General features: G+C 32.5%; 1 protein-coding gene across 1 annotated transcript in view; it reads right to left on the bottom strand.

Moving 5' to 3' along the window:
* Positions 1-5282: 5282 nt before the first annotated feature.
* The window catches only part of LOC127698447 (codanin-1-like), a 37708-nt gene continuing 15089 nt past the window's right edge, over positions 5283-27901 (bottom strand). The window contains exons 11-27 of the mRNA XM_052201900.1: positions 27199-27358; positions 25485-25550; positions 25077-25220; positions 23093-23259; positions 21673-21754; positions 20838-20933; positions 20199-20253; positions 18138-18265; positions 17643-17843; positions 16688-16770; positions 16193-16338; positions 15259-15428; positions 14531-14629; positions 11830-11893; positions 11016-11161; positions 9654-9761; positions 5283-6125 (exon numbers count right to left, since the gene is read on the bottom strand). Of these exons, the coding sequence (XP_052057860.1) occupies positions 5958-6125; positions 9654-9761; positions 11016-11161; positions 11830-11893; positions 14531-14629; positions 15259-15428; positions 16193-16338; positions 16688-16770; positions 17643-17843; positions 18138-18265; positions 20199-20253; positions 20838-20933; positions 21673-21754; positions 23093-23259; positions 25077-25220; positions 25485-25550; positions 27199-27358 (2083 nt within the window). The 3' untranslated portion in view covers positions 5283-5957. The remainder of the gene's footprint in view (positions 6126-9653; positions 9762-11015; positions 11162-11829; positions 11894-14530; positions 14630-15258; positions 15429-16192; positions 16339-16687; positions 16771-17642; positions 17844-18137; positions 18266-20198; positions 20254-20837; positions 20934-21672; positions 21755-23092; positions 23260-25076; positions 25221-25484; positions 25551-27198; positions 27359-27901) is intronic.

Raw genomic sequence — 27901 nt, 5'->3', positions numbered from 1 at the left:
AGACTACCACAATGATCTACAATATCCAATGACTACTGGCTGTTCTTTTGTACTAATAAATAGGTCAAGACTATTTGAATGATCTACAATATCCAATGACTACTGGCTGTTCTTTTGTACATATAAATAAAGACTACCTGAATGATCTAAAGTATTCTAAGTAATGTGATTTTTGTCTTGCAATTACATTTTTCTAAATCAAGAATATAGACTACTAGTATCCTTTTCAAACCAAATGATTATGAAGAGCCTGTTGTTATCAAGCTCTTATACCCCACATACTCATTAAATAAGTACTAGTGACCTAGTTATTTCTGTTACTTGAAGCAAATTATATTTCTGTAGATTTAGACAATAGTATAATATTGTTTTACTAGTTTTATTTCACCTTGAAGATTAGACAAATAGGGATACTCCTTTGAAATTCTATTTCATGTCAGTCAGGTCGCTTTATATGAAACTTGAAACCACTTTTCTGCCATATTGTTATTTCATAACAACTCTGCCCTTGACCATGTTGACCCATGTAATTGATATTCATTCTTTAACCATATATCATAGTCAGTTAGTTTTTGGTTTTGCACTCCCACAACACCTTTCAGGTCAAATGTCTGTCTCCATTTAAGTTAATGACATTGAACAATCATGGTATTAAACACAAATCCAATAGTGATAATGCTGTTCTAGTAGGTCACCATATATTCAACTCGGGTAGCATTCCAGTTATTGAAATTTGTGTCAGATTAGAACAATGATCTAGACCTTTAGGAATGGATCTTACAATTTAATATGGAGCCATAGTATGGGACCCCTACACGGTAACAAAAAAAAACAAGCTTGAAAAGATACAACGTCAAGCGGCAAAATCTATCACCAGAAATTACAAGTCAAGAGAGGATGGACGGGATACGTCTCTAAAATGCTTGCCTAACTGGAACTACAACAAGATCTCCAGACAAGACGAACAAGGAGTTGAAGCCAGAAGTTAATATTTATGTAAAAAGTAGTTGAGGGGCTGATTCCCGCTATTGAACCATACTGTCATTCTATAATATTATTGCGTAAGTATTTCTGTATTGTCCTTGTTATGGGTCCATGTCTTGGTGTATTGGTCTGAGGCGAAGCCAAAGGCCAATACTGAAGGCCGAGGACCAACAATAAGGCCAATACAGAAATACATGTAATAGTATCTTTATTAATTAACTACAGTGTTACAATATTTTTTTATTTCATTTCACAAGAGATAAACATTTTTACCTTGAAGTGGAACTATCCAAATCTCAGTTTCTTTTTATAAGATGCAATATCTAATGATTTGGTGCCGTTTCCATGTATCTTCAGCCTTTTCTCATCTGATGAATTTTTCTACCCTTTCGAGTCACTATAAAGTGTTACAACTTTAATTTAGACACAACACATAAATAGTAATTGGAAAGGTACTGCCATTGCAATTGTGTAATGCAAATATATTTAAAAAAAAAATAATGTAAGAGTTGAAATTGATACAACTATCCATAAGCCAATTGACCAAAGAACGAAGATTTGCGCAATTACAGAATGCATATGCCTGGTTCGGGTTTTAAAATAAAAGACCGTTTACAAAACATGAGAAGCGAAAGTGAACAGTAAAAATCGACATGATGAAATTATGAGGTCGTCAAGAAATGAATTTTGTGATAATTTACTCGTTCCCTAAACCTGAAATAATCCCATCGTCTACTTTCAAAATGCTTTTCAAATGAATGGGACCGTCTTAAACCTAAAATATATGCCATACTGAACGTTTCAGCTTGTTTATGGTGAGTAAATAAAAACTGCGTCGTACAAACAACTGGTTTTCCTTTCAGTTTGTGTTTATCGTGACTTACGATCTAAAAACTAGAGACGTTCCGAAATCCTGTTTTGGCCGGATCAGAACTCGGCCAATACGGAAAAAAAATCTGTATTGGCCGAGTTGACATCTTATATTGCATATGCAGTTTTCATCATTTTAAGTACAATAACAGTGTAGTTAATTAATAATGATACAGTTACAGACTCTGCTGCTATAACTTTGTGAACAAAGATTCATACGCACCGCGTGGGTATAACCGTATTACTAATTTCCGATTATTAAAATCTTCGTAAATCTGGATAAAGACCAGTTTCTATCCAATGGATATCAAAATGATTCCGATTATTACTTTTTTAATGATTGTAAAGTTGAAATGGCATGAAAGGCTGACATTATTTAGGAGAACTATTTTGTCTAGCGATTGCTGATCATTGGAGGGTAAAAAGTCCAACACCATAACAAAACGGATCTATTTATCATGTATACATACCGATTGTTTACGATTGTAAGACATGTGCATAAAAGTGAAAGCTCGAATAAATATGAAAAATATAACAAAGGGATAGCTCCAAATACCATTTAATAACAAAAAACATATGGACAGGTCAAGATATCTTTTTGGTAAATAAAATAACGTATGTAAACTGGTTCCCGTCCGACTACAACACTTTAACAAAGACTTTGTTCGAGTGTAGCGTAATACAAGCAGATTCCAGTTAGTATGTAAAATAGTAAATATGAAACCGAGTGCGGTAGGCGGAGGCATAATCAACTTCCGTTAGTTCTGGTCAATGGTATCGGAAACATGCCGCTGATAGCGTCATTTTCCAAAAATTGACCTCATAATTGATATTTCATGTCAACAAAAATACTGATTACTGCGCAGTGGTAGGATACCCTCGGGGACAAAACGTCTACAAACAGTAGTATCGACCCAGCAGTTTTAAAATTTAATCAACATTACCAGGTTTGGGTTTTTTTTTGGGACACACGAGCGTTTCATCTACAAAAGACTCATCAGTGAAGCTCGTATCAACACCATTAGAAAGCCAAACCAAATTCGAAGTTGAACAGCATTGAAAAACCCAAAATTCCATAAAGTTGTACCATAAACGACTGAATCCTCCCGTGTCTGGGGTAGAAAATCCTGAGTGTTTCGAATATTTGAAAATTTTACCAACAGCAAATTTACAGAAAATGACCGCATAATTGTACTTCATGACAACACGGATGTACCGACTGTTACGATGGCAATACCCTCGAGGACGTCCACCAGCGGTAGTATCGACCCAGTGGTTGCAGAAACTCTTAGAAACCAGGCTTATATTTTTTAAGCAAGATGCTCGAATCAAACCAATTAGTAGGCCTATCAAATACAAATTTGAAAAGCAATGAAAAACCCGAAATTCGTTGCCAAATGCGCACGCAACTTTGGACAGCATGGTTTTATGGAGATCTTTGTAATAATTTACATTGTTAGACAAATAATACTAGTACCTATGTCTCAATTCACTTTTGTTCCATCCATTTATACCTGCATCACCAGCAGCTCTAGTTACTACTAATTCCCATTTATGACTGTCTAAAATAGAGGGTATCTAGTATGTGTCATGTGCTACTCCAAAACTTTCTTTCCAAATTATTGATACTTTGCACATGTTTAAAATGTGCACCTATTTTAAACACAGTTGATACTTTTTTCTCAGATTTTCATGTGTGGAATTCGTTATCTTCGTCACTGCATGGTATAGAGGATACCATGGTTTTGTCTCTAACTCGAACTTAACTTTCCACAGTAATTGCAAACAAATTGTGATTAGAACCTTTCATTTTGACAGATTTGATTTTATTTCTTCTGTCTGGTATGTGTAGAACCTAGTCATGTTTTGTATACAAAGTTATTTTCGTATATTACTACAACAGATTTCTTCAAGATTACTCAAGCTTTGTACTTGCGACCAAATTTAGACTTTATGATTTGTCATAATGATAAGGATCATTTATGATTTTTATTTCAATTGCACTGAAACTTTTTTTGGAGTGAAAAATAATGATAGTCTTGTTTTATATATTCCTAATTTAAATAACAAACTAGCAAAACACTTGCCCAAATTTATTTAAGAGCCTTTAACAGGCCTAGTGTATTGTAGTAAAATTAAATTCATATACCTAACAAGAGACTGTTCTCATCCAGTTTGAATTTGAGTTTAATAACCTTTTTCTGTATCATCAATAGTAATACACTTTGTTTCCCTACTATTACTTACCAAAATGTCCAATATTTCAGCACATAGCAAGAAAAAGAGATGCCTAAGAGCTTGAACCTGTCACCTGAGAAATTTTGATATTCATTTTAACCTTTACGGCAATCAGTTATGGTAGCTTACTTTAAGATCTTATTTAGTAGCACTTAGGCTTTGTATTGATCATTTTTGCTAATTACAGTTTCTATGCCAAATAGATAAAAATTTGTCAAAATCATAATTTAAGGGCAATAACTCCTTAAGGAGTCATCCAATGGTTTTGCTTTTTTGCCATATTTGTATATCTTATATTGCTGATCACATTTTGCTTTTAGATGTTTTTATCTATCTTTAATATTTTAAATAATAGGCCAAAGACATGGAAATTTGACAAAAAACATATTTAAAATATAAAAATAAGAAGATGTGGTGTGATTGCCAATGAGACAACTCTCCACAAGAAACCAAATGACACAGAAATTAACAACTATAGGTCACTGTACGGCCTTCAACAATGAGCAAAGCCCATACCCCATAGTCAGATATAAAAGGCCCCAAAATGACAAATGTAAAACTATTCAAACGAGAAAACTAACTACCTGATTTATGTACAAAATAATGAACGAAAAACAAATATGATATACAGCAACAAACGAAGGCAACATTTCCAGTAAGGAGTTTTCTGATAATTTTGGTGCAAACATGAATAAGGTAGATCTTGACACACAGGCCATTTTTGCAACTGTTAGACTTTCTTTTTTACTTTTCAAAATATACAGACAATGCATTTCACCCTTCTGTTCCATTTTTAGCTGTGGCCACTATGTTTGTTGACTGACAGGAATAAAAAACACAAACTTTAAACTTTATACCCTAAGGATCATTCATTTCAAGTTTGGTTGAAATTGGTATTTTTGTATTTCAAAGGAGAAGTTTTTTGTTAAAAGTTTAGGACAAGGCATCTAATGATGGCTTTAGCTCACATGACCTTTTAGGCAAAGGTGAGTTCAAAAAGGGAAATAAAGGATCTCCCTGTCTACAATATCTCTCTATAGTGAAGAGTTCTGACAAAATAATTTTGTATCAGAGCAAGTGTTGTATTGTTATAGAAAGTTTAACTCATAATATAAAAGTTTATGCCAATAAGCTATATTTTTAGTTCATCACTGAAATAACGTATGGACATCAGAACAAACAAACAAAAATACCAAGAATTGTATATTTACAAATTGTGTAGTTAATATATGAATGGGTCATGTTCTTATCACAGTAATTATCAATAAATACAATATATAAATGTCAAAACATACCATTCATCTTTAACTATTTCCCAAAGTGGCAGCTATAAATATTCTGAAACATGACTGTATTACCTTTTTCAATTGTCTCAAGATGGTATTACATTTAGTACTTCTTAACAATAAGGTGATTGTATGCTAAATAAATCTTACAGTTAAAACACTTAAAGACTATATACAAAATGTTATATTGCACTATTTCATATGACAGCACCAATCTAATTTACCTTGCTAAATGCATGCTGAGGTAATAAGAATACAATTATTCTTTCCAGAGCCTTACCCCATTGTCATAAAATGGTCTGCAGTTTCTTACAAGCAGGTTTGTTCAAATGTAAAATCCCAAACAAACAAAAAGTTTGAACTTGCAAACGATTGCTGGTTTTATATAAAATTAAACTAGATCTTATATATATTTTTGTAGTATTTTGCATTAAAATCACATTTCAAAATTTCTATAAATGCATTATGAACAAATGCTTCAAAATTACACTATCCATAAATCTAGTTCCCTTTATTATTGACATCACAAAATTACTTGCTGGCCTGATAGCTGACAATATTTTGAGGAATCATTTAAAACTATGACACAGCACTTGATAATAGTTTATCCTCTTTGGAGTCACCATCATGACTGCAAGCCAAGGTTAATAGCCAGTCCGTAACTTCAGAGAAATCACAGTCAATCTCTGTATCTTCTAAACCTTCTGTTATACACTGAATACAGAATGATAGGTTTTCTAAACATTTCTAAAACATATAAAAATAATATAAAAAGAAGCATAACATTCAATACATTGGCAATTACAAAACTAAGAGTGCTCTTAAAACGTTTTTAGTCTTTTGGTTATGTTTTTTTTACGTGCTTAGTGTCCATTTAATGAGTCAAGCCTTTTCCAACTTATTTTTATAGTTGTTTCACCACGGTCCCAGATTAGGTGGAGGGGTTGAGCACTCACAAACATGTTTAACCCCACCACATTCTTTATGTGCATGTCTCAAGTCAAGAACCTGTAATTCAGTGGATGTTGTTGGTTGCTGTCTGTCATATTTGTTTTTCCTTGATTGTTTTTATCATGAATCAGGCCATTGGTTTTCCATTGAATTGTTTCACATTTTGACTTGTTGGAGCCTTTTATAGCTTACTATATGCTATGCTTTTTCCTCATTGCTGAAGGCTGTATTGTGCCAAATATTTGTTTACATCCTCATCCTTGTGTGTCTAGTGGATAGTTGTCCCATTGGAAAAAAATCATATCATATCACCCTATTTATATACATAAAGTAAGAACAGGCTTTAAAAATGACAGCAAACCTATTTTTAGGTCTTTCCACTTTTCCATGGAAAAACCTATTGATTTTGTTCTGATTATTATTACCATTATTTTTTCTTTTCTTCTTCTTCTGCCAAACCCTTTTCTTGTGGTATAAAGTGGTTTCAGAAGATGTTGCTTAGATGTTTTGGATATTTTATAGAACAGTCATTGCGCTTTTGAAACTCACCCTTTTTAGTCAAAGACTTTTTAGTGTAAGAGTTATCTCCCCTATCACTGTTTTTCTTGTGAGTGTATCGCCTCCATAACCAAAAAAGATAATGACAAAATTCTTTTATTATTTGTTTGTTACATCCTCAGGAATTTTTGGCTGATTTGGATGGAAGCGATCTGGTGAAATTTTATAGTTGTAATCTACCTTTACCAAATAAATTTGTCGTTATGTTTTTGTAACTCATATACCTAGTCTTTTTATTTGAGGTCCTTGGGTCCTAAATTAGAAAATGGGGTCAAGGTCATGTTCTCAATTTTGACTTTTGCTTGTTTTTGCATTTTCTCTAGACACTTTTAAAGATACATACAAAAGAACTAGTGCAAAATGTTTGCTTCATTGTGATGAAGATATGATACATTTGGTCTGAAACAATCCATTGACATCTTATAGGAGTTAATCCGCCAGAAATGTTTTAATTTAAGGTCAATTGATTATTACTTCAACTTGGTTCATAATAAAGCCATAGGATATTTTGAAAAATGTTGGGTGACACATGACCTTGAAAAATGTCAACCAGAATTGACCTTGAATAAACCAGAAGTAGCCTTATTGCACTTTTTTCATGGAAAAGTACTTAGAAACCATATATCTTTTAAATAGGCATACATAAACCTATCATTTGAGACCAGATTTGACCTTCAATAAACTGGAAGTAGCTAATTATCTCCCTTATTAAAGGCAAAAAGTATTTAGAAACCATATATTTTTGGAATCAGTGTGAATAAAGCTATCATATGCGACAGGAAGTGACATTTTCTAAACCGGAAGTTGGCAATTATCTCCCTTTTTTCAGGCAAAAATATATAGAAACCATATATTTACGAAATCAATGTGAAAAAAGCTATCACATGTGACCTGAAGGAACATTTATAAACCGGATGTAACAAATTATATCCCTTATTTCAGACAAAAGTATATAGAAACCATATATTTATTGAATCAGTATGAATGAAACTGATTGGACACCAGTAGTAACTTTGAGTAAACTGGAAATGGCAGCTTATCAATTATTCAGAAAATTGATGTGTTCTCTTAACAATTGGTTTTTAATTTTTCTTATATTGTTTCCATTTGAAAAAGAATGGAAAGTTTCAAGAAATAGTTACTGGACAAGAAACACCTTCAACTATTTTTTGTTAGCAGATATTATTATTTCCATGTTATGCTATGTGGAAACTAAAAAATAAGTCATTCTAAAGCATTATAAAAAAAAGTGCACAATACAGTTGTGTTAACCTGGTTTTTAAAATCCTCTTAGTTTATTATGAGGAGTTACAGATACCAAGGCAAAACAAGAACAAACTACTGGACAGACAAACTTTTACTATACATCCCAATGTTGCTAACAGAGGAGAGTGTTTTGCAAGAATGTCAACAATCACATCTGTTTTGTTACATCATTTTGATACCATTCAAATTATTTACTAATATTCATAAATTTAAAGAAATCAACAAGCCCAATATCAATTTCAACTGGAAACACAAATTCAATCTGTATCTTCTAAATTTTCTTCAGTGTTTTAATATTGTATGTTTTTGTAATTTCTGCATAAAAATACCCCACCATGAAAATTGTTTTTTGCCAAGAACAAAACCTTGCCAGGTTTATTCTAGGGAATTGTCTTGTGATCATTTGCATGAGAGATGAACATGTAATTTGTAACCAGTTGGAATTGACACAATATCTTTCAACACATCTATATTCTGCCTTCATCAACACAATTAGATGTATTCCATATCAGTTTTCTGACTTAACAATAGTTTCAAAGGGACTGTCTTTAAAAGGGGATATGTTTTATATTTGGAACACATTTTTCAACAAATTAAAACATTTCCATCACTTTCACATACCAGACAGACTGCCCTTAGTCACATAATCTCTTCTCTGTACTGGACCAATACTGTCAGATTTTTAAAAGCAATCTCACAAGAAGGGATGTCAACCTACCAGACACATTATTCAGACTCTGATATAATGTTTTTGCACAACCTTTAAATGTTGCATGCTAGGAGATGAGGAAACTCACTTATGATTGTTCTCCTGTACATAAGGGGAACATGATACTGACACAACCAATGCAGTTAGATAGACAAATAAATTTAAAAATAAATATAACAAGCATTCTGTGAGTATTGCCTGGCAATACATAGTCCCTTACCGGTTAAAAATTCATTGTACTGGAACAAAATGCTAACTTGATCTATAATTTGTCATGGTGTAAACTATATAACAAATATCAAGTCAATATCTTCAAGCATGACGAAAAAAAATGTGGAAAATTGATTATTTGAGTGAATTTTCTAAGTCCAAGGACCATAACTCTTGCACAAAATCATCAGACCGGAACAAAATTTGAACTTGACCTGTAACTTTAATTGTCATGATAAAACTATATACCAATCATCAAATCAATATCTTCAAGCATGACAAAAAAAAGTGCGGAAAACTGATTATTTAAGTGAATTTTCTAAGTCCAAGGACCATAACTCTGCACAAAATCTTCAGACTGGAACAAAATTCGAACTTGATCTGTAACTTATCATGATTAAACGATACAACAAATATCAAATCAATATCTTCAAGCACGAAGAAAAAAAGTGTGGAAAACTGATTTGCCGGACTGTCGGATGGATGGATGGACGGACAGACAGACAGACGGACGCGTGCAAACCTAAAGTCCTCTTTGACTTCGTCGGTAGGGGACTAATAAAAACACATTTGAAAAATACCTGATTATGAGAAATTAAGCTAAGGAAACTTTTCTCTAAAACTTCACAAGTCAGTAGTTCTTCTTTAAGTAATGATGCAAGTAAATGAGAATATTTCTTCCATGATTCCTGAAAAAAAAAAATATAATACAAATGAATAGACTTGGCAAGACATTTGTTTTAATCAACATCAGCAGGTTATTTATCACTCTAAGCAAATCTTAAAATCTGAATCTGATTACTGTAAATTCAGAAATTATTGCGTGCATTTATTATTGGATTTATCAAGAATGGACAAAAATGCGAGATTAATTATTGCGATATCATGAAAATCTGCATACAGATATCAGAATGCGAGTTCTTATTATTGCGATAGTCACCCAGTCGCATTATTCGCATTAATAAAAACCTCGCAATAATTTCTGAATTAACAGTATCTAATTCAAAACTTTAACCATATTAATCAAAATAATTACATTTTTACCTTTTTAAAAATGTATGCTCATATAACAGTCTGCAGGAAGACATATGATACTATCCAGAACATATTTTTTTTGTCTGAACTGACCAGGTTTTTGCTGTGGCATACTTAGTGGTGAAGCAGTCAAAGCCAATTTAAGTGTCTATAGTTTGACTCTAAGAGAGAAACCCACAACATACCACACTCGAGGTGGGCAGGGTTTATTACTCGTGCTGTGTGGATGCAGTAGAATGTGTACCCCATGCCTATAGTTTATGCCCTTATATTTTACAGTAAGGGTTTTTTGCTTGTTAGAAAGCCTCTTGTAGCTGACTATGCGGTATGGGTTTTGCTCATTGTTGAAGGCCGTATAGTGACCTATAGTTGTTAATTTCTGTGTCATTCGGTCTCTGGTGGAGAGTTGTCTCATTGGCAATCATACCACATCTTCTTATTTTTATATTATAAGTTACAGAGAGGGTGGTTCAGTAAAAAGGGATATAACTAGGTATTTGGGTTATGATCAGACTTTTCTCAATATATAATGAATGTTGGGTTTACTGACGAAAATAATAGTTACACTTGTAAATGCATTTTCACACTGAAAACCCAATTGCCATTTGATTTGTAATCATTTATTCCAGTCACTCAATTGCAGTTAATTCAATTCTTTACAGTTACATCCTGCAATGTGAATCTATATCTTTTCCATTGATGTTGAAATCCTGTAAAGAGCAATCATACTAAACCTTTAACATTATAGTATCAATGGCCAACAATTGCTCAACAAATTCTTGAAAAATTACCAAGAATCTGAACAGAAATATATCAATGTTCCTTTTCAGGTTTCAACCATTTCAGTTTAACTCTGATCAAAACAACTCTTTCAGTATGAAAATCCCAATACAAGATTTAATACAAACCGATGGATTTTTAGAATTCTCAAGTAGTTGTACAATAAATGCACAGATACACCTATTAAATGGAGTGACAGGCTTCAACTCTTGTTTCCATAGTGACATAAACATTTCTAACTGGGTTTCCTCCCATTTATCTGTATCATTTGCCACTGAAAAATAAACATGTTTAATGTAACCTTTATTCATTGTTAAATTTGCAAAACTGTGAACTTTTGAAAACTGCATTTACAAAATTTTTAAGTAATTTACATTAAAACAAATTCATAATTCTTTGAAATGGTCAATTTCTTTTAGCACTTAAAAAGATTTTTATTGCAATAATCATTCATTGGTGTGTACATGTGCTATCCCTGAATCATTCAGAAGTCTTCTAAATTTTTATCTAAAAAAGTTTTTGATGATGAAGATGGCTGTTTAACTTAAACTTCAAATGGATTATTAAATGCATATTCAGGACGAGAAAATGTTAATGGGATATGAATATGAAACCTGCTTTGTACAAGACAAACATGATTAACTGATTAAATTGACTTGTTCACTGTAATTGTCAATCAACCATTCTGTCTGGAATCTGAATATTATTTGTCCTGGTGTATAAGAACATAACATGAAACATTGACAGAGCAATTATCAAATTTTTGTGGTGATTGCAACAGTTATGGAATGGGACCTAATGCTTCATTCAAAAGCACTTAACTTTGGATAGAAAACTAAAGATGGGTTACTTTCAAAAGATATTCCTTCTGCAAATGTAGCATTTCTGTTCAGACCTGACTAAATTAGTTAGATAATACAATTATAAAATATCAAATCTTACCTAATGAAACTGCCAAATCAAATACCAGTCTTCCCAAACAGTTATATATACTGGGTATAACATCCTGTTTGAAAATAGTAATCTTATAAGTAAATTAAAGAACCTTAGTGAGCGCGCTCACATACCCCACGTCCCCACATTGTCACTGAAGAAAAAAAATAACTGTAAGAAAAAAAAATGTATAAGAAAAAAAAATTGAATCATAATTTCCTGTTGATATGCACATCTACATAGTATGTCCTTATTATCTACAAAGTTTCGTGAAATTCTGTTGTGTGGTTTCAGAGGAGTAGCAATGACAAACTGTTACAGTAGTATATTGAAGCAAATAAGTTCAAAGGGGCGTAACTCCTACAAAAAAAATTGAATCGTAATTTCCTGTCGATATGCACATCTGCATAGTATGTCCTTATTATCTAAAAAGGTTCATGAAATTCTGTTGTGTGGTTTGAGAGGAGTTGCAATGACAAGAAACAGGACTGACGGACGGACAGACGGACGGTTCAAAAACATTATACCCTTCGCAAAAAATTTGCATGGGGTATAATAAATATCAAACTAGTCAGGAGGAAATACAAATCTAGCTACGAGTTATTCATTGGGACAAATAAAATTGGTCATTAAGAATGAAATTCACAAGTCATTGTTTCATGCACCTCAAATGTTTGTTACAACAATATTTTTCGCTAGATTAATTTTTACAATATCTGCATTTAAAGTAATTTCTGATTCACTCCCTCCCCCTCAAAGAGTCAAGTTATAGAGTAAAAAAATATGAAACAAGAGACAGACAACATGATTAGATACTAAAGATTAATAAAAAATTACAGTGAAATCAAGTCACTAGTTTAATTTGAGTTGCTGATAAAAATGTACTGACATATGAACTCATTCCTTGCCTATTAAGCAACATGTCTTTTATGTTAAATTGTGTATAATTTATGTTTTAAGACATGTCCCATGATGTTTATTTGATATTTTTCTTGTCTTGCCTGTTTTACTGACCATTGATTTTAAGTTGAAAGTCTTAAAGATAAAGGTTTTACTACAAGTATCACATAAACTTAACATTTTTAAAGATACAAGACAATGAGGTCAAGATCAGATAAAAAATGTCAAACAGACATGTACACCTTACAATCATTCCATACACCAAATATAGTTGACCCATTGCTTATAATAATTAAATAACAGACCAAAACACAAAACTTAACGTTAACCAATGAACCATGAAAATGAGGTCAATGTCAGATGATACTGGCTAGACAGACATGTACATACTAACAATCATTCCATACACCAATTATAGCTGACTTGTCGATATTAGTATTTGAAAAACAGACCAAAACACAAAAACTTAACATTGACCAATGAACCATGAAAATGATGTCAAGGTCAGATGACACTGGCTAGACAAACATGTACACCTTATAATCATTCCATAAACCAAATATAGTTGACCTATTGCTCACAGTACTTGAAAAACAGACCGAAACACAAAAAATTAACAATGACCAATGAACCACGGAAATGAGGTCAAGGTCAGATGAAACCTGTCAGCCTGACATTTACCCCTTACAATCATTCCTTTAACCAAATATAGTTGACCTATTCCTTACAATACTTGAAAAACAGACCAAAACACAAAAAATTATCAATGACCAATGAACCATGAAAATGAGGTCAATGTCAGAAGAAACCTGCCAGCCTGGCATGTACCCCTTACAATCATTCCATACACCACATATAGTAGACCTGCTGCTTGTAGTATCTGAGAAACGGACCTAATCATATAACTTTAACCTTGATCACTGATCCATGTATTGAGGTCGAGGCCATGTTAACCCTGTCTGACAGACATGTAGACGTTGCAGGGAACCCATATACCAAATATAGTTGTCCTATTATGTATTACTCATAAGAAGTGAGAAATTCACATGACAAAAAACTGTAATTTTTTTTTCAAGCAGTCGCTGAACCATGAAAATGAGGTCAAGGACAATGGGCATATGGCAGACGGAAACTTCGTAACATGAGGTATCTGCATACAAGATATGAAGCATCCAGGTCTTCTACCTACTGAAATATAAAGCTTTATACAAATAGTTTATGCCGCCGCTGCCAAATAGTAATACCTATGTCTCGCATACTGTGACTTTCGTCGCAGGTGAGACAATAATATTACCAGATTAATGTATGTGAATTATTTATAGATGTTACACAACTGACAATATACATATAAACCTCTGTAGTAATTTGCACATATATAACTTCACACTAACACAATTTATCGCACCGCGGGTAAATTATCACGTTGTGATTGGTTTAACACCGTCACGTGGTGACCCCCTATGGATTCGTAGGGGGTTAGTAAATTTCATAGGGGTTCATGACGTCACGTCTACTGTTAATGGTGATGTCATCTAATAATGTTGTTGTGTTTCATTGCTTATTTTTCTACAAAACGCAACAGAAAAAGTCCTGCGTGCGATAAATTCGTTATACGGTTCACTACTGACCCCTACGGACCATAGAGGGTGAATAAAATCCATAGGAGATTCGGCCTTTAATGTTCAAATATAATAACATGAACTGAATTACAAACTTACTGTGTTTTTATTAGCAATACAGTAGTCTGAATGTAATATATAGAAGGAACAAATTAGTACTTACAAGCCTTTATAGCAAATTATATTTATACCTGTCTATTATTGATGATATCTTTGACTTCCATCAGCGTTAATGATATCTTATTCCATTCAACATGACATCCTTTAACAAACAATTCTCTAACAACTTCCTAAAAAATAACAACTATTTTCAGTGGAAGTTTTGAAAAAGTTAACCAGGTCTACTGTGATAGCACAAGACTGGCTTCCAGCATAGCAGTGCACTGTCATTCATAAATGCATCGCATTAGATTCTTTTCAAACTATACTGTTATCATGTAATATATCTCTGTGATTTCAAACTGAAGTTGGTAAGAGATTCTTACTAAGGCATTATGAATGAAATGACATCGCATTAGCTTGCAGACACCAATAGAGGAGACAATCACTACTCCATCCAAACAAAAATATAATTTTGAGTTTTGTTCAAAAACTATTTTTTTACATCTTACCAACACTAAAAAGTTCACTAATCAAAATATCTGTGTACTACTGGATTTCATCCATACACATAACTAGCCTTTAAATTCACAAATAATTCCCAAATAAGAATATCCCTAGATAAAGTTTAAGAGCCTATCCAACTGTTCCATACATTTATAAATTGCATTAGAATTGTATTAAGTTATTCAATTAATGTGAACAGGAGGGAAGATTTATTTCGTAAAAATTACAATAAAAACCAATGTCCTTTCAATTAAATACAATTTACTCATGATTTTTGCAGAAATAATGAGACTTATTAAGTTGAAGATCTTACTTTTAAATCAATTAAAACTTCTGAAGGATGTCTGACATTATCATCATGCTGCTTAGCAACTGATATAAAATCTGGTTCCTTGACTGGTTCTGCCTGACAGGACTCACTTGGGTTTGTGATTCTTTTGAGAATTTTATCATACTCTGTATGTAAATCATTCTGGTACATATCTGAAAACCAAATTGAAAACATTACAAATCTCATTTAAATGTCTTACCCAGAAATTATTACCTTTTAAAATACATAACATTTGGTGCAGGTACTTTAGTTGAGTGCACTCTTCTATAAGAATAACTATATATATATTATTTAGGCTTTATTTCAGTTTTTATCTTGTTTTACTCCCTGTTTGCTATATATTTCTAAGCACCAGCTACAAGGTTATATACTTATTGATTTGCACAATAAATTTTACTGTCCAGAATAGTGTAAAGGAATCTAAAATTAACACCTCAGTTGTTCATTGAAGTAAACCCCATATCTACTTATATCCAATAGAATACTTTTTGTATTACAAACTAAAGTGTTCTTAATTTTTCTATTAATTGATGGTAAAACCCCATACCAACACATAAACATTTTTTTTATTGCTTAGGTCACTTATGATACAACCTCAGTCAATATCATAGGACCAATTCATGACAGGATACCTAAAATTGTGAATATTATTGCCTGTAGTGCCCCCAATGTAAAAAATGACAAAAATCACTGATTTGTACTGGTTGACTATTGAAATGACTTGCTCATTGTAAATTTTTCATTTCAGCAAGCCCTAAGAGCCAGTCTACTGAGATATGATATTAGCTGTTAATGACTCTTTAATTGATGCAACTAACAATTATGTGTTTATTCAAGAAGGCCTCCTATTTATTCACTGACTGATCCTTTTTTCAACAAGTCAACTAGACATATGTAACAGCCATGGCAGACTTACTTGCTGTGATGTGTTTGTTAATCCATTGACTGATCCTCTCCTCGGCCAGTCTCCTGGAGATGTCTACTGACATGGCTTTAACAGCTTTTGTTTGCTCCTCTGGTAGAAGTAATGGTAGGATGGCTTCAACTTTAATTTTGCAAAACCTAAAATCAAAGAAATTTGCAGCCATTAAAATTTCTTACATTGGGATCTATTTCAGTTGTTTTTTTTTTTTTTTTTTTAAGTAGCCAGTCACTTAGAGATCCAAGTCTTTATCTTATATGTTTGTGTATATATCTACAGCAACATTTAATTTCATAGAATTTTTTCTGTCCCAAAGCTTATGATGATTTATCATGTTTTTATCCTTTTTTTTAATCTAATTTTGTATACATTCACTTATTTTCTCTTCCTGAATAAAAAGTAAATTGCTTTATATTATTAACTGATATTTCTAAAGAACATTTCATTTAATACTGTAAAAGCTTCTTCTTCCAATTTATATATACAAACCTGCTTGCATCTTCAAATGTAGCAGATTTAAGCTGGCTCACAGATTCCTGAGACAGTTTTACAATGTCTTGCAGATGTTTATCCTGTAAAATTGAATAAAAAGATATTTGGAATAATTATCACATAGACAACAACCAAGCAATCAAGACAAAATAACATACATCTAGAGGTAACTATGCAGTCTTCAATGATATAAATAATATTTTATTTATGGGTAATTTTTGTTTTCAGAGTGATTTTCAGGGTGATTTTTGTTTTCAGAGTGATTTTCAGGGTGATTTTTGTTTTCTATTTACTCAAATTTCAATTTTCTCCGGCAGGTCAATCATAATTCTTGAAAATGATATTGCGGATTCATTGTTATTATGCGTTTTTTTTTGTTTTGTTGGCAAAAGTATACCATAAATTCAAATGTACAACAAAGTATAGATTTTCTTAAGGCTTGTACCAAGAATTTGACTAAACCACAAAATCAATTATTCACAAAATACAATTTTTCCTCAATCCACTAGAATTGGTATCCAAGAAAATAAATATGAAAATGAATCCAGAGTTATTATATACATCAACAGTTTGGAAAATTGGTCTATCAGATTTTGTTTTATTGAATTCTTTTTTTTTTGGCAACCATGTTGGTTCGATGATGTGATATCGGACACCAACTTCTGAAGTGAACATTCAAAGGATGATGCCAGTCAACTTTATTTCTAGTTGATTTAGGAGTCCATTCTTTTTTTTAATTTTAAAGATCTTAAGTGATGTCAAAAGCTGACAATGGTCCTTTGAGCAAAATGTTCAACAGCCATCCATCATCATGATGCTTTTGGGTCAGGTGAGCTTAAAAACATTGTTTTTGTCATTGGGAATGGGTCTGCATGTCAGACCTATTGAATGCTAAAAAAAGTGAATGAATCCATAAACAGAACAAATATTTCTAATATTATCTAGTATTTACCTTAGCCTTGCTACTAGGAGAGCAACTAGCATAAGATTCCATTAATTTCTGAAGTGCTATTCTACAGGTTGCTATTGATTTCTGTAAAGCAGCAGATCTAAATTTCTTTATGAAGTTTGATGCTGTCCTTTCTGCTACAAAGTCTACAATTCTCTTCATTGAGGCAGGATGGTTGTGGAAAAAGTTTTCTTCTAACTGAAGCTGTACAACAAATAATGAAGGTTATATTAACATGTTCAAACTGATTTTAACATCATGTATCAACATCACAGGAGTTATATATAAAACAATTTTATGCTATTTTAGTACACCATCACAGTTCAAAGATATCCACTGTTCTCAGAAATTAATATCATCCCATCTTATAGTGAATACATTTTCCCAAATATTTACTTTATAAATATGCAAATCAGGGCCAACAAAAGCCCATCTCCTCTGATCAATAACAACGGATAAAAGGTTTATCTGTAATCCATTGGAAGTTAAATATTTTACCTGTATCTGTCTATCAGTAACAGACTGTGGTGTCTCTGTTTCGGCAGATACTGGTGTTATTTTCCTAATGGTTGCTGTTTTATTACTTGATCCTATTGTGTACTCTACCAATAATGTCTTTATTTCACCTATAAAACGATGAAATATATTACACAGTTCTAAGTCTAATTGTACATCATATATCTGCATATAATACCAATAACAAGCTGTTCAAATCAAGCATGATACAGCAAGGTCTACAACTCAACAATCATAAAAGCTCAAATGACCTTCATTTAGTCACAGGAAACAACATATCAAATTTTAAAAGATTTTGTCATAGAGTTTTCAAATTACTGCACAGACACTGTTCGGCAGCTGCCCACCCGCTGTACATCACCAAATTAATAACCAATATTTTCCTTTGGAAATCCAGTTAAAAATCATAAGAATTGAAACGGATCTCGTCTTCATAAAATATTTTTTCATAAAACTTTTTGTAAAGATAATAAAGTATATATTAAAGATATACTCAGATGGACAAATAAATTGACAGATGGATAATGGTATATCATAATACATCTGTATTTGATTTTGATTTTGATTTGAATTTTGGTGTTTTAACGCCACTTTTAAGCTCTGCTTTTGGGCTATTTCGTGGCGGCCAGTTTTTATTGGTGAAGGAAGCCGGAGTGCCCCGAGAAAACCACAACCTTCGATAGAAAAACTGACAATCCTAGTCAATTAAGATTGGAGTTGAGTGCACCCGCACGAGCGGGGTTCGAACTCACAACCTCAGTGTTGACTGGCTAGTGATTACAGTAGTAACTACTTAGACCACTCTGCCACCGAGGCCCCTCATCTGTATTTGATAAGTTCCCACAAAATAATGTACTTGTTTCAGGCATATACAAATTTTCAAGTTTATTGGGACTGAAAAACTTGCATTTTGATAAAGTGTAATCTACAACTTTACTGTCACTTCGCTTTGCCCGACCGTCAAAAGCGAAATCTAGTCGCCCTGTTGTTCACGATACTCGCTTTCAGTTGCTTTCGTTATTGGCAATATTCAATTTTTAGTCGATGAAACAGCAATTTTTCATTTAAAAGTAAAGAAATTCAAAGACATAAGCAATTAATTTACTTCAGAAAAGAGGTTAAAGCATTGATTTTAAAGTTAATTGCATGTTATTTCATAAAGACAATTTTTTATCACTTCTGGTACTTGTTACTCAAGAATGTACATCAGATCATTCTAACTTTCGGCAAAATAAGTTTGTTTCTTCATTAAAACGTGATGAAATTTGACTTAAGTACATTTGTTATCCATGTATTGCATTAAAAACGTCATATTCCTTTCCAAATAGCGTGTCAAACATCGTTTATTTTTGTATATTTTCTTCGTCGGCCATTGAAATATTGTAAGAACTACTGATCGAAGTCCGAACTAGACCAGCTATGATCGAAATCCTGATTCTCACGATAATGACTACGGACGCATGAATGGCACAGCTGACAGAAGAATATTGATCCCAAAAGGAAAAATTACTCATTTCACGCGCATTAATATACTTTTGGTTAGATCTACTTGATAAATGTATATATTTCAATGTATATGCATTGTTTCAGTTTATTAATTAAAATTGCTCAACTCTGGGACTATTATACTATGTCCATTAGCTTAACTTAAAAATCTTTTTCATGAGAAACACTGAATTTCATAAACATGATAACAGAGTACATTTTTAATTGAATTTTAATTGATATAACTTTTCTTTTCATTTTTGATATAAAAAAAAAATCTTTTTTATTATTGCTAGATATTTAATTGTTTTTTTCTGACAAGAGAACTAATATGATTGTGCAACTAGATATGATAAAATTAAACAACTTTGAATTTGAACTTTTACTTTTATTGTAAACCTAGGGACAAATTGAACAATATAAAAAAAAAAATACATATGGCCCTTTGTATTCTAGTAAAAACCAAACATTGTAGTGCCACGAGCTTCTTCTTTGGAAAAAAGTCCATGCTCAGTGTGTTACAGCATTATTTACACTATTTGATATATGTAAACTCACCAACATAAGGGCAACATGTGTAATATAACTTTTGGTCAATAAATCCCATGGTATCCTACAAAAATAAACATACTTTGTCACATGATTAATTTCTCATACTCATATTTATAAACCCGTACATTTCCTCTCATGCATTACCTGCAAGGAATTGAATCAAACAAAAATTTGAATCTTAAAACTTATTGGTATCAACAGGCATGTGAAGACTTGTAAATAAGTTTTGACTCGTATTAACTTTTCAAGTAATGCAATTAGAAAAATTAGTTTTCAGAATTTCAAAACTGAATTTGAGATACTGTTTCAAGGAAATTTTTGCACATGGGATATTTTTGCCTATTTTACAATCACATTGAATGTTCTAACATAACCCCCTACCCACAAATAGTTTGTACAGATCAACCCTACACATGTGAAGGTGCAATTACCATTTGATATGCTAGCTTAACCTAGATGAACAAAAGGTTTATGTATTGAAAATGTGATGTGTGAAAAAAATCCATGTTTACAGTAGAATTTCCAAATGTCTTTATCTGACTCCAAATGTCTTTATCTGACTCCTAATGTCTTTATCGGACTTTATTGATGACTCACAACAGCAGTCTTAACATTTTTTAGTATGTATGAAATAAAAGAACTTACCAATGTTTGATCAGACTTCTTCGCTGATTGACTAAGTATAGACTGAACACTTTCTGGTATGTCAGAGAAGAAGTATCCTTCTGGTATCACAGCATTCTGTAAGTGAAAACCAAAAACAAATATTATCATTGATTGATTGATTGATTGATGTTAAATGCCACTTTCAACACTATTGGCTATTTCTTGGCCGTCAGTTTATATCGGTGGAAAAGGCCTGAGTGCCCAGATAGAACCACAACCTTCGGTAGGAAAACTGACAATCCTTGTCAATTAAGAATCGGAGTTGGATCAACTGCCACGTCAGGTTGGAACTCACAGCCTCAGTGTTGACAGGCTAGTGATACAGTAGTTGGACTACTGAAAGACTACTAAGCCAGTAAGACCCTAAATAGTATTAAAACACTAACCTGTATTCAAGACAATTTAAGGAAATGACTTTAAATAAACAATGATGCATGTACTCGTGATCACATAAAAAACAAAATAAGTAACTTGACAAACCAGAATAAGACTTTACAGCTGTTATCTTAATTCTAGTAAATTAAAGGTTTGGTTTGCTTATTGAGATCTGATGTCTTACCTCCAATAACCTGAATAAGACTCTAAATCATATTGAGATCTGATGTCTTACCTCCAATAACCTGAATAAGACTCTAAATTATATTGAGATCTGATGTCTTACCTCCAATAACCTGAATAAGACTCTATATGATATTGAGATCTGATGTCTTACCTCCAATAACCTGAATAAGACTCTAAATTATATTGAGATCTGATGTCTTACCTCCAATAACCTGAATAAGACTCTAAATGATATTGAGATCTGATGTCTTACCTCCAATAACCAGCTGATCATTGTAATGACTAGTATATGACTGTAATATGTATTACTGCTGGTCATCTCTTCCCACATAAACCTGAAATATACACAATCTATCATTATGGTCAGTCATTTATTGCCAAATTTACACAAAATATACACATTATATCAATACAGTTGGTAAGTTTTTCCAGATATACTTAAATCATTCATGGTTGATCAAGACAGTCGTTTATTTCTAATTATCCTGAATGTTTATATAATAAATGCAGCTGGACAATACAAACAACAATCAATCATAAATATTTTTCTAAATAATTTTCATAAAATGTACAATCAGTCACCATGGTCTGTGATCTCTACCCACTCTTCAGGAGTTTATAGGTGTCCTAATGAAAGGAAAAATTAATCTTTCTTTTTTACACACTTGTACCGAAAATGAATGAAATATTTGCCATCAGATGTACAGTATACATTTTTGTATGACAAAAAGCTAAATAAAAACTAGGTCTCTCAAATGAATAAAATTGAGAATGGAAACGGGGAATGTGTCAAAGAGACAACAACCCAAGGCCACCCAATGGATCTTCAACACAGCGAGAAAATCCCACACCTGGAGGTGGGCTTCAGCAGGCCCCTAAACAATAATGTATACTAGTTCAGCAAAAATGAACGTCACACTAAACTCAGAAACATATAAATGAACCAAAATTAAAAAAACATAACAAGACTAACAAAGGCCAGAGGTTCCTGACTTGGGACAGCAGCAAAAATGTGGCAGGGTTAAACATGTTTTGTGAGATCTCAACCCTCCCCCTATACCTCTAGCCAATGAGGAATAAACAAACACGCAACAATACGCACAGTAAAACTTTGTTCAAAAGAAGTCTGAGTCCGATGTTAGAATAGGTAACAGAAGAAACTAAGCAAAATGACAATGATCAACATAAATTAACAAAGGACTACTAGCAGTTACTGACATGCCAGCTACAGACCTCAATTAAACTGATTGAAAGATTATGTCTTCATCATATGAAAATCAAGCACAATCCCTCCCGTTAGGGGTTAAAAATCATACCATCATAAAATATATGAGAAGAACTTAACCTTGTATCATGCCAACAACTGGTTTTAGAATAAATGTGTTTATTTCTGATGCAAAGACCCTATGAGTGAATCAATATTAATTCCAAAAATGCCATCTTTAATGAACTGACAACAGTATCGTAACTATATCCCTTCTTAACAAGTATGTTTAAAGGTTTGGTTAGCTTTTGAGGTGAATGACAACATTTTTGTGCTTTGGATACAATATTACCATAAAAGATGGGATGTGAAATACCTAAACGTATAAAAAAACAACTTCTCAACATCTGAATAAAAAAAGAAATTTTGTGAACTGCTATATAGTACATACTTTGATATCACTAATTACCTGTGTATAAACAATAACATACAAAGTACAAGTTGATAATAGTCCAGATTAGGGGCCATTAAATCCATCATACTAAGGAACTCTACTATCCATGGAACTGTTAATGTTAGATGTCGCATATAAACTGCAACACGTAAACATTCATGCAAATCTATTGGTGGATGTTCCTAAAATAAGAAAGAAAAAGCTTGCATACAGTTAAGAAATAAGAATGATTTTCAGTCAGCATCTTATAAAAAAATGAATTAAACCATAGGTCTATATTTTCACTAACATATATGATGATGGATTGGTGTTTTAATGGCCAGTGTCAAGTATTACATGAATATGTGTTAATGTGTTATGAATATGAACCCAGCTTTGTACTAAATTGACAAGCTGAGTAAGATTTTTAACGTGCTAGTTCACATGGTAATAGTCAGCTAGAAGACATGTCACTTCTCTCGTACACTTTATTTTGTCAACCAGTCATTGCTCTTACTCCTAAATGCACTGTGCTCAGCAGAGAAGCATCTAATACAAATTATAATGAAGCGAAGAAATGACCTCATGCATTCAAGGACACCATGCAACTACAGAGGCTGTATAATAATATATTTTAACAAGAATGTGTCCATAGTACACGGATGCCCCACTTGCACTATCATTTTCTATGGACAGTGGACTGTGAAATTGGGGTCAAAACTCTAATTTGGCATTAAAATTAGAAAGATCATATCATAGGGAACATGTGTACTAAGTTTCAAGTTGATTGGACTTCAACTTCATCAAAAACTACCTTGACCAAAAACTTTAACCTGAAGAACCAAAAACTTTAACCTGAAGCTGGACAGAAGGACGAATGGAAGGACGGACAAACGGACACACAGACTGAAAAACATAATGCCCCTAGGTGGGGCATAAGTGTTATACCGTAGAGAGGCTTGTATAGTCCACGGTTTTTATTCTCCAAAATTGGACCTTCCAGACGGGGTGCGGACTATAGAGTACAATAAGCAAGAAATAAGAGAAAAATTTCAATTTCGGGGGCGAGGTGGTTTGTTTACGTTCCGCCATCTTTGTTATTTATATTGTAGAGGGCGCTCTTATCATTTTTCAAACTAATAATTTTAACTCATCCATATTAATAAGTTATTTCTATTCAATATCAAATTAATACTGATAAATATAAAAACTAAACCTTTCATTACAAATTTCTCGTTTCTTTTCAATGCATTGGTTGAAATAAACTGGTATCTGCTTGATTGAAACGATACAAACAAAGTGAAAAAGACAACCGTAAACCAGCTTAGAATTTGTAAACTACAAAACGTAATCGGTTATTGTTCGTTCCGTTTTGGTGTTTCATACTGACTAATATGGTTTGTATTAGCTTAAGACCCTTCAAACATTAATGTGATAGATATATTAAAGACTGTTTTACAAAAGGATGGAACTGTTTTACTTTCAAAGTCGTATTATAGTGATATCTGTTATGTACGGATTTCGACTCTCACCAGTTAATTTCTTCTTTTACACGTGCTTTTTAAACTTCCTGTTTAAACATACACAAGTTTCTAAATTGTTTTTTAAGTGAATTAAACTTATTTTAACAATCATGAAGCGTTCTAGAATCATTTACAAGCAGTTTCAGCTTCTGTTTGATGATGGAAAACAGGTTTTTCCAAGAAAATACAGCAAAGGACCTCACAGGATTTGAAATTACCGGAGTTTCATTAGACCTTTTCTAACAGTTACAAAAAGTTTTTTTACCTAAAATTTCGTGGGGAGAAGGGGGTGCGGACTATGTACCAGTGCGAACTATACAAGCCTTTCTAAGGTAGATAGCAAAACAATTTTAGTCAAGGTCAAAACCTAAATACAAATTTGTCATTATACTGAATTATTCAATTAACATTACAAATATATTTTATATATTAAATATCTTTCAAAGCATTACATCAAAAACTCAATCTTCTTACAAGGTTTCAGATGAACAACTTACATGTTTCCTGAGTGCCATATAAGCTGCTTCAGTGTCATCAGGTAGTTTAGATGTGTTCTTGTATGGTAGAAATGTCACAAAGCCTAGAAACTTGCCTACCAGTCTTAGTGTAAGTAAAATAGATATAAACTTCTCTTTCTGGTCCTGAAAGGAAAATAAAATCCATTAAGTTTTTTTTCCTGTTAAAAATGCATAAGGTAAAAAAATACATTTTTACAAAGCAATGTAACAGGTTTGTTCTATGCCTTTATTTGTTTCTTTTCTGACTCATTTTCTTACATTTTAACCCTTAAAGTATGACTTCCTGAAATAGTGCTTACATGTCAACCATTAATATGTATTTCTCTCTAGAATATGGAGCATACACGATATTGTTTTACAACATACCAAGTTTAATGTTAACATTACCTCATCAGATTCTTGCTCTGTTTCTGTTTCCTCCGACAAATTGGACTCAAAATCTGTACTGTTTAACTAAATAGTTGATGATACATTAATTTTTGCATCAAATTATTTATGAAAAATTTGTTACATATTTTAACATTTTCAGCCATTATATTTAAAAGTTCATGAAACATTATGTACATTTTTAACAAATTATTTCTTGAAGTCATATGATACTTCAAATTCAACAAAAATCAAAAGTGCTGGATAGCACCTGTGGAAAGTTTGCAACGGTAGATGTGTATTATTTCAAATAGGTTGTAGATGTGTATTATTTCGAATAGGTTGTAGATGTGTATTACAACAAATAGGTTGTAGATGTGTATTATTTCAAATAGGTTGTAGATGTGTATTACTTCAGATAGGTTGTAGATGTGTATTATTTCAAATAGGTTGTAGATGTGTATTATTTCAAATATGTATTTAATCACAGCTTTGGTGTTTTTCCCTAAACCATTGTCTCATCAGCAATTATCAAAAATCACTTTTTTCATGTGTTTGTCATGTAAAATTTTGATAATTTCTATTGCAACCTTAAACTGTAGATTTAAAATAATCAAATATACAGCAAGCTCTGTTAATTTCTTTCTGTGCCCATCGCATGTAAAGGGCCCGTGATTAAGTATTTTTTATTGATTAAGGTCTTTCATATTTGTTTGTAGTAAATTGTATTATTACTAATTAAGCAGTTAGTTTTCTTGTTTGAATTGTTATATATTGAACAAACTCGAACTACGATTAGTAGATTGTGTGGTTAACGGTTTTTTCCGACTTCTAAAAATGTTTACTTAATACAAGAAATAATTGTAACAGAATGCTGTTACGAAGTCTCCCAAACAAAGCTCCAATAATTAGTCATTCCCATGGTCGCCTGACATTGGGCAAAGTCCAGTACAAATTGGTTTGGTCTAGTAAAGTGATATGCGTAAGTGATGTCTAGGGATTAACCCTGAATGTCATTCAAATCTTCTTGAAATCATGTCTTGGGAATACCGATAAAAGCATAACATAGAAACTGCTGTCTCGTGTAGATGTGTATTGATTTTAATTTCCGCGCAGCGCAGATCCGCGAAGTAGTGTTTGTGATAGCCATTTTCAAAATGAAGTTGAATTCATTTGAATTATCGATGAACATTCAGTACATTTTAATTCAAGCTGTAAGCTAATCAAAATAGAAGTAACTCAAAATTTCAAAAGCATCTTCTTAGAATTAGTATTCAAACACTAGTACTACATTATCTAGGAGTAGAACATTTGCGATGGTCTGTCCAACTTCCGGTTTGAGGCTGATGCCTTAGGAAAGTATATTGCTATAGCAAGCCATACCAAACTTTCCAAAAAATGAATATGTTTTATGTACTTGAATGGGTGTAGGACACCAAACTGCAGTAATTGATTAAATAAGGAACTCTCAGACTAAGTAAACCTTGTCATATGTGAAAGTGACTGGAGTGAGATGAGAACTTAACCACACTGATGGTAGGCTGAAATCATCAGCAGGTAGATGTTCACCAACTACACAGACCAATCAAATAATTTCCTAATACCCATTTGTATGATACTGATCTTTTTTTACCTTTTAAACTTTTAACTACCAAAAATATCTCCTGCAACAATTTACTAACCCTACACCTAAGACTCTCCCTATGAATATTGGGGCGAGTCTACTTATTCTTACCTCAGAAACTTTCCCTACAAAAGTATTGGTAAGATGCTGATTAAACACAGGACATGATGCAGCTACTATGAATTTATGGAAGAATTCTTGACAACCTGGAAATGATGGTTCTGGACAAGGACCTCCAGAACTAGATGGCTTGATAAATCTTTCCTGTAACCTTAAAATAAATTAAATGTATTCTGCTAAAAGTCAACCGGCAAAATATTCACTGCATATTTTGGGTATTTTCCGTTACGTGTGGTTACTGATTGAAAGTGTATGAATATATATTTCTACATAGTGTTTTGTTATTGCTGGAGTTCCATTTTTTCCCATTTTTGTGGTATTTAAGTATAGTACATAAATTACCAATTTGTCCCCCATTGCAGAAAGTGAAACGCTTTACTAGCAAACTTAATTTTAGTCTAATAAGATTTCAGAACATGAAAATGATCTATTTCAGTACAAAGGTTAAATAAAACAAGAGTGCATACACTGAAATGTCTCGCCTGCTTTACTGACCATTGATTTTATGTTGAAAGTCTTAAAAGATAAAGGTTTTATTAAAAGCATCACAGAAACTCAGGTCAGATAAATCCTGTCAGACAAAAATATACACCCTACAATTTTCTTTTACACAAAATATAGTTGACCTATTGCTTATGATATTTGAAAATAAATGTGGATAGTGTCCACATGTGGACACAGATGATGCCCCCGC

The sequence above is a fragment of the Mytilus californianus genome, unplaced genomic scaffold (assembly GCF_021869535.1).
Source record: "Mytilus californianus isolate M0D057914Y unplaced genomic scaffold, xbMytCali1.0.p SCAF_4, whole genome shotgun sequence".
Lineage (NCBI taxonomy): Eukaryota > Metazoa > Mollusca > Bivalvia > Mytilida > Mytilidae > Mytilus > Mytilus californianus.
Note: the sequence above shows the minus strand (reverse complement) of the source record. Positions and strands in the feature narration are given on the sequence as shown.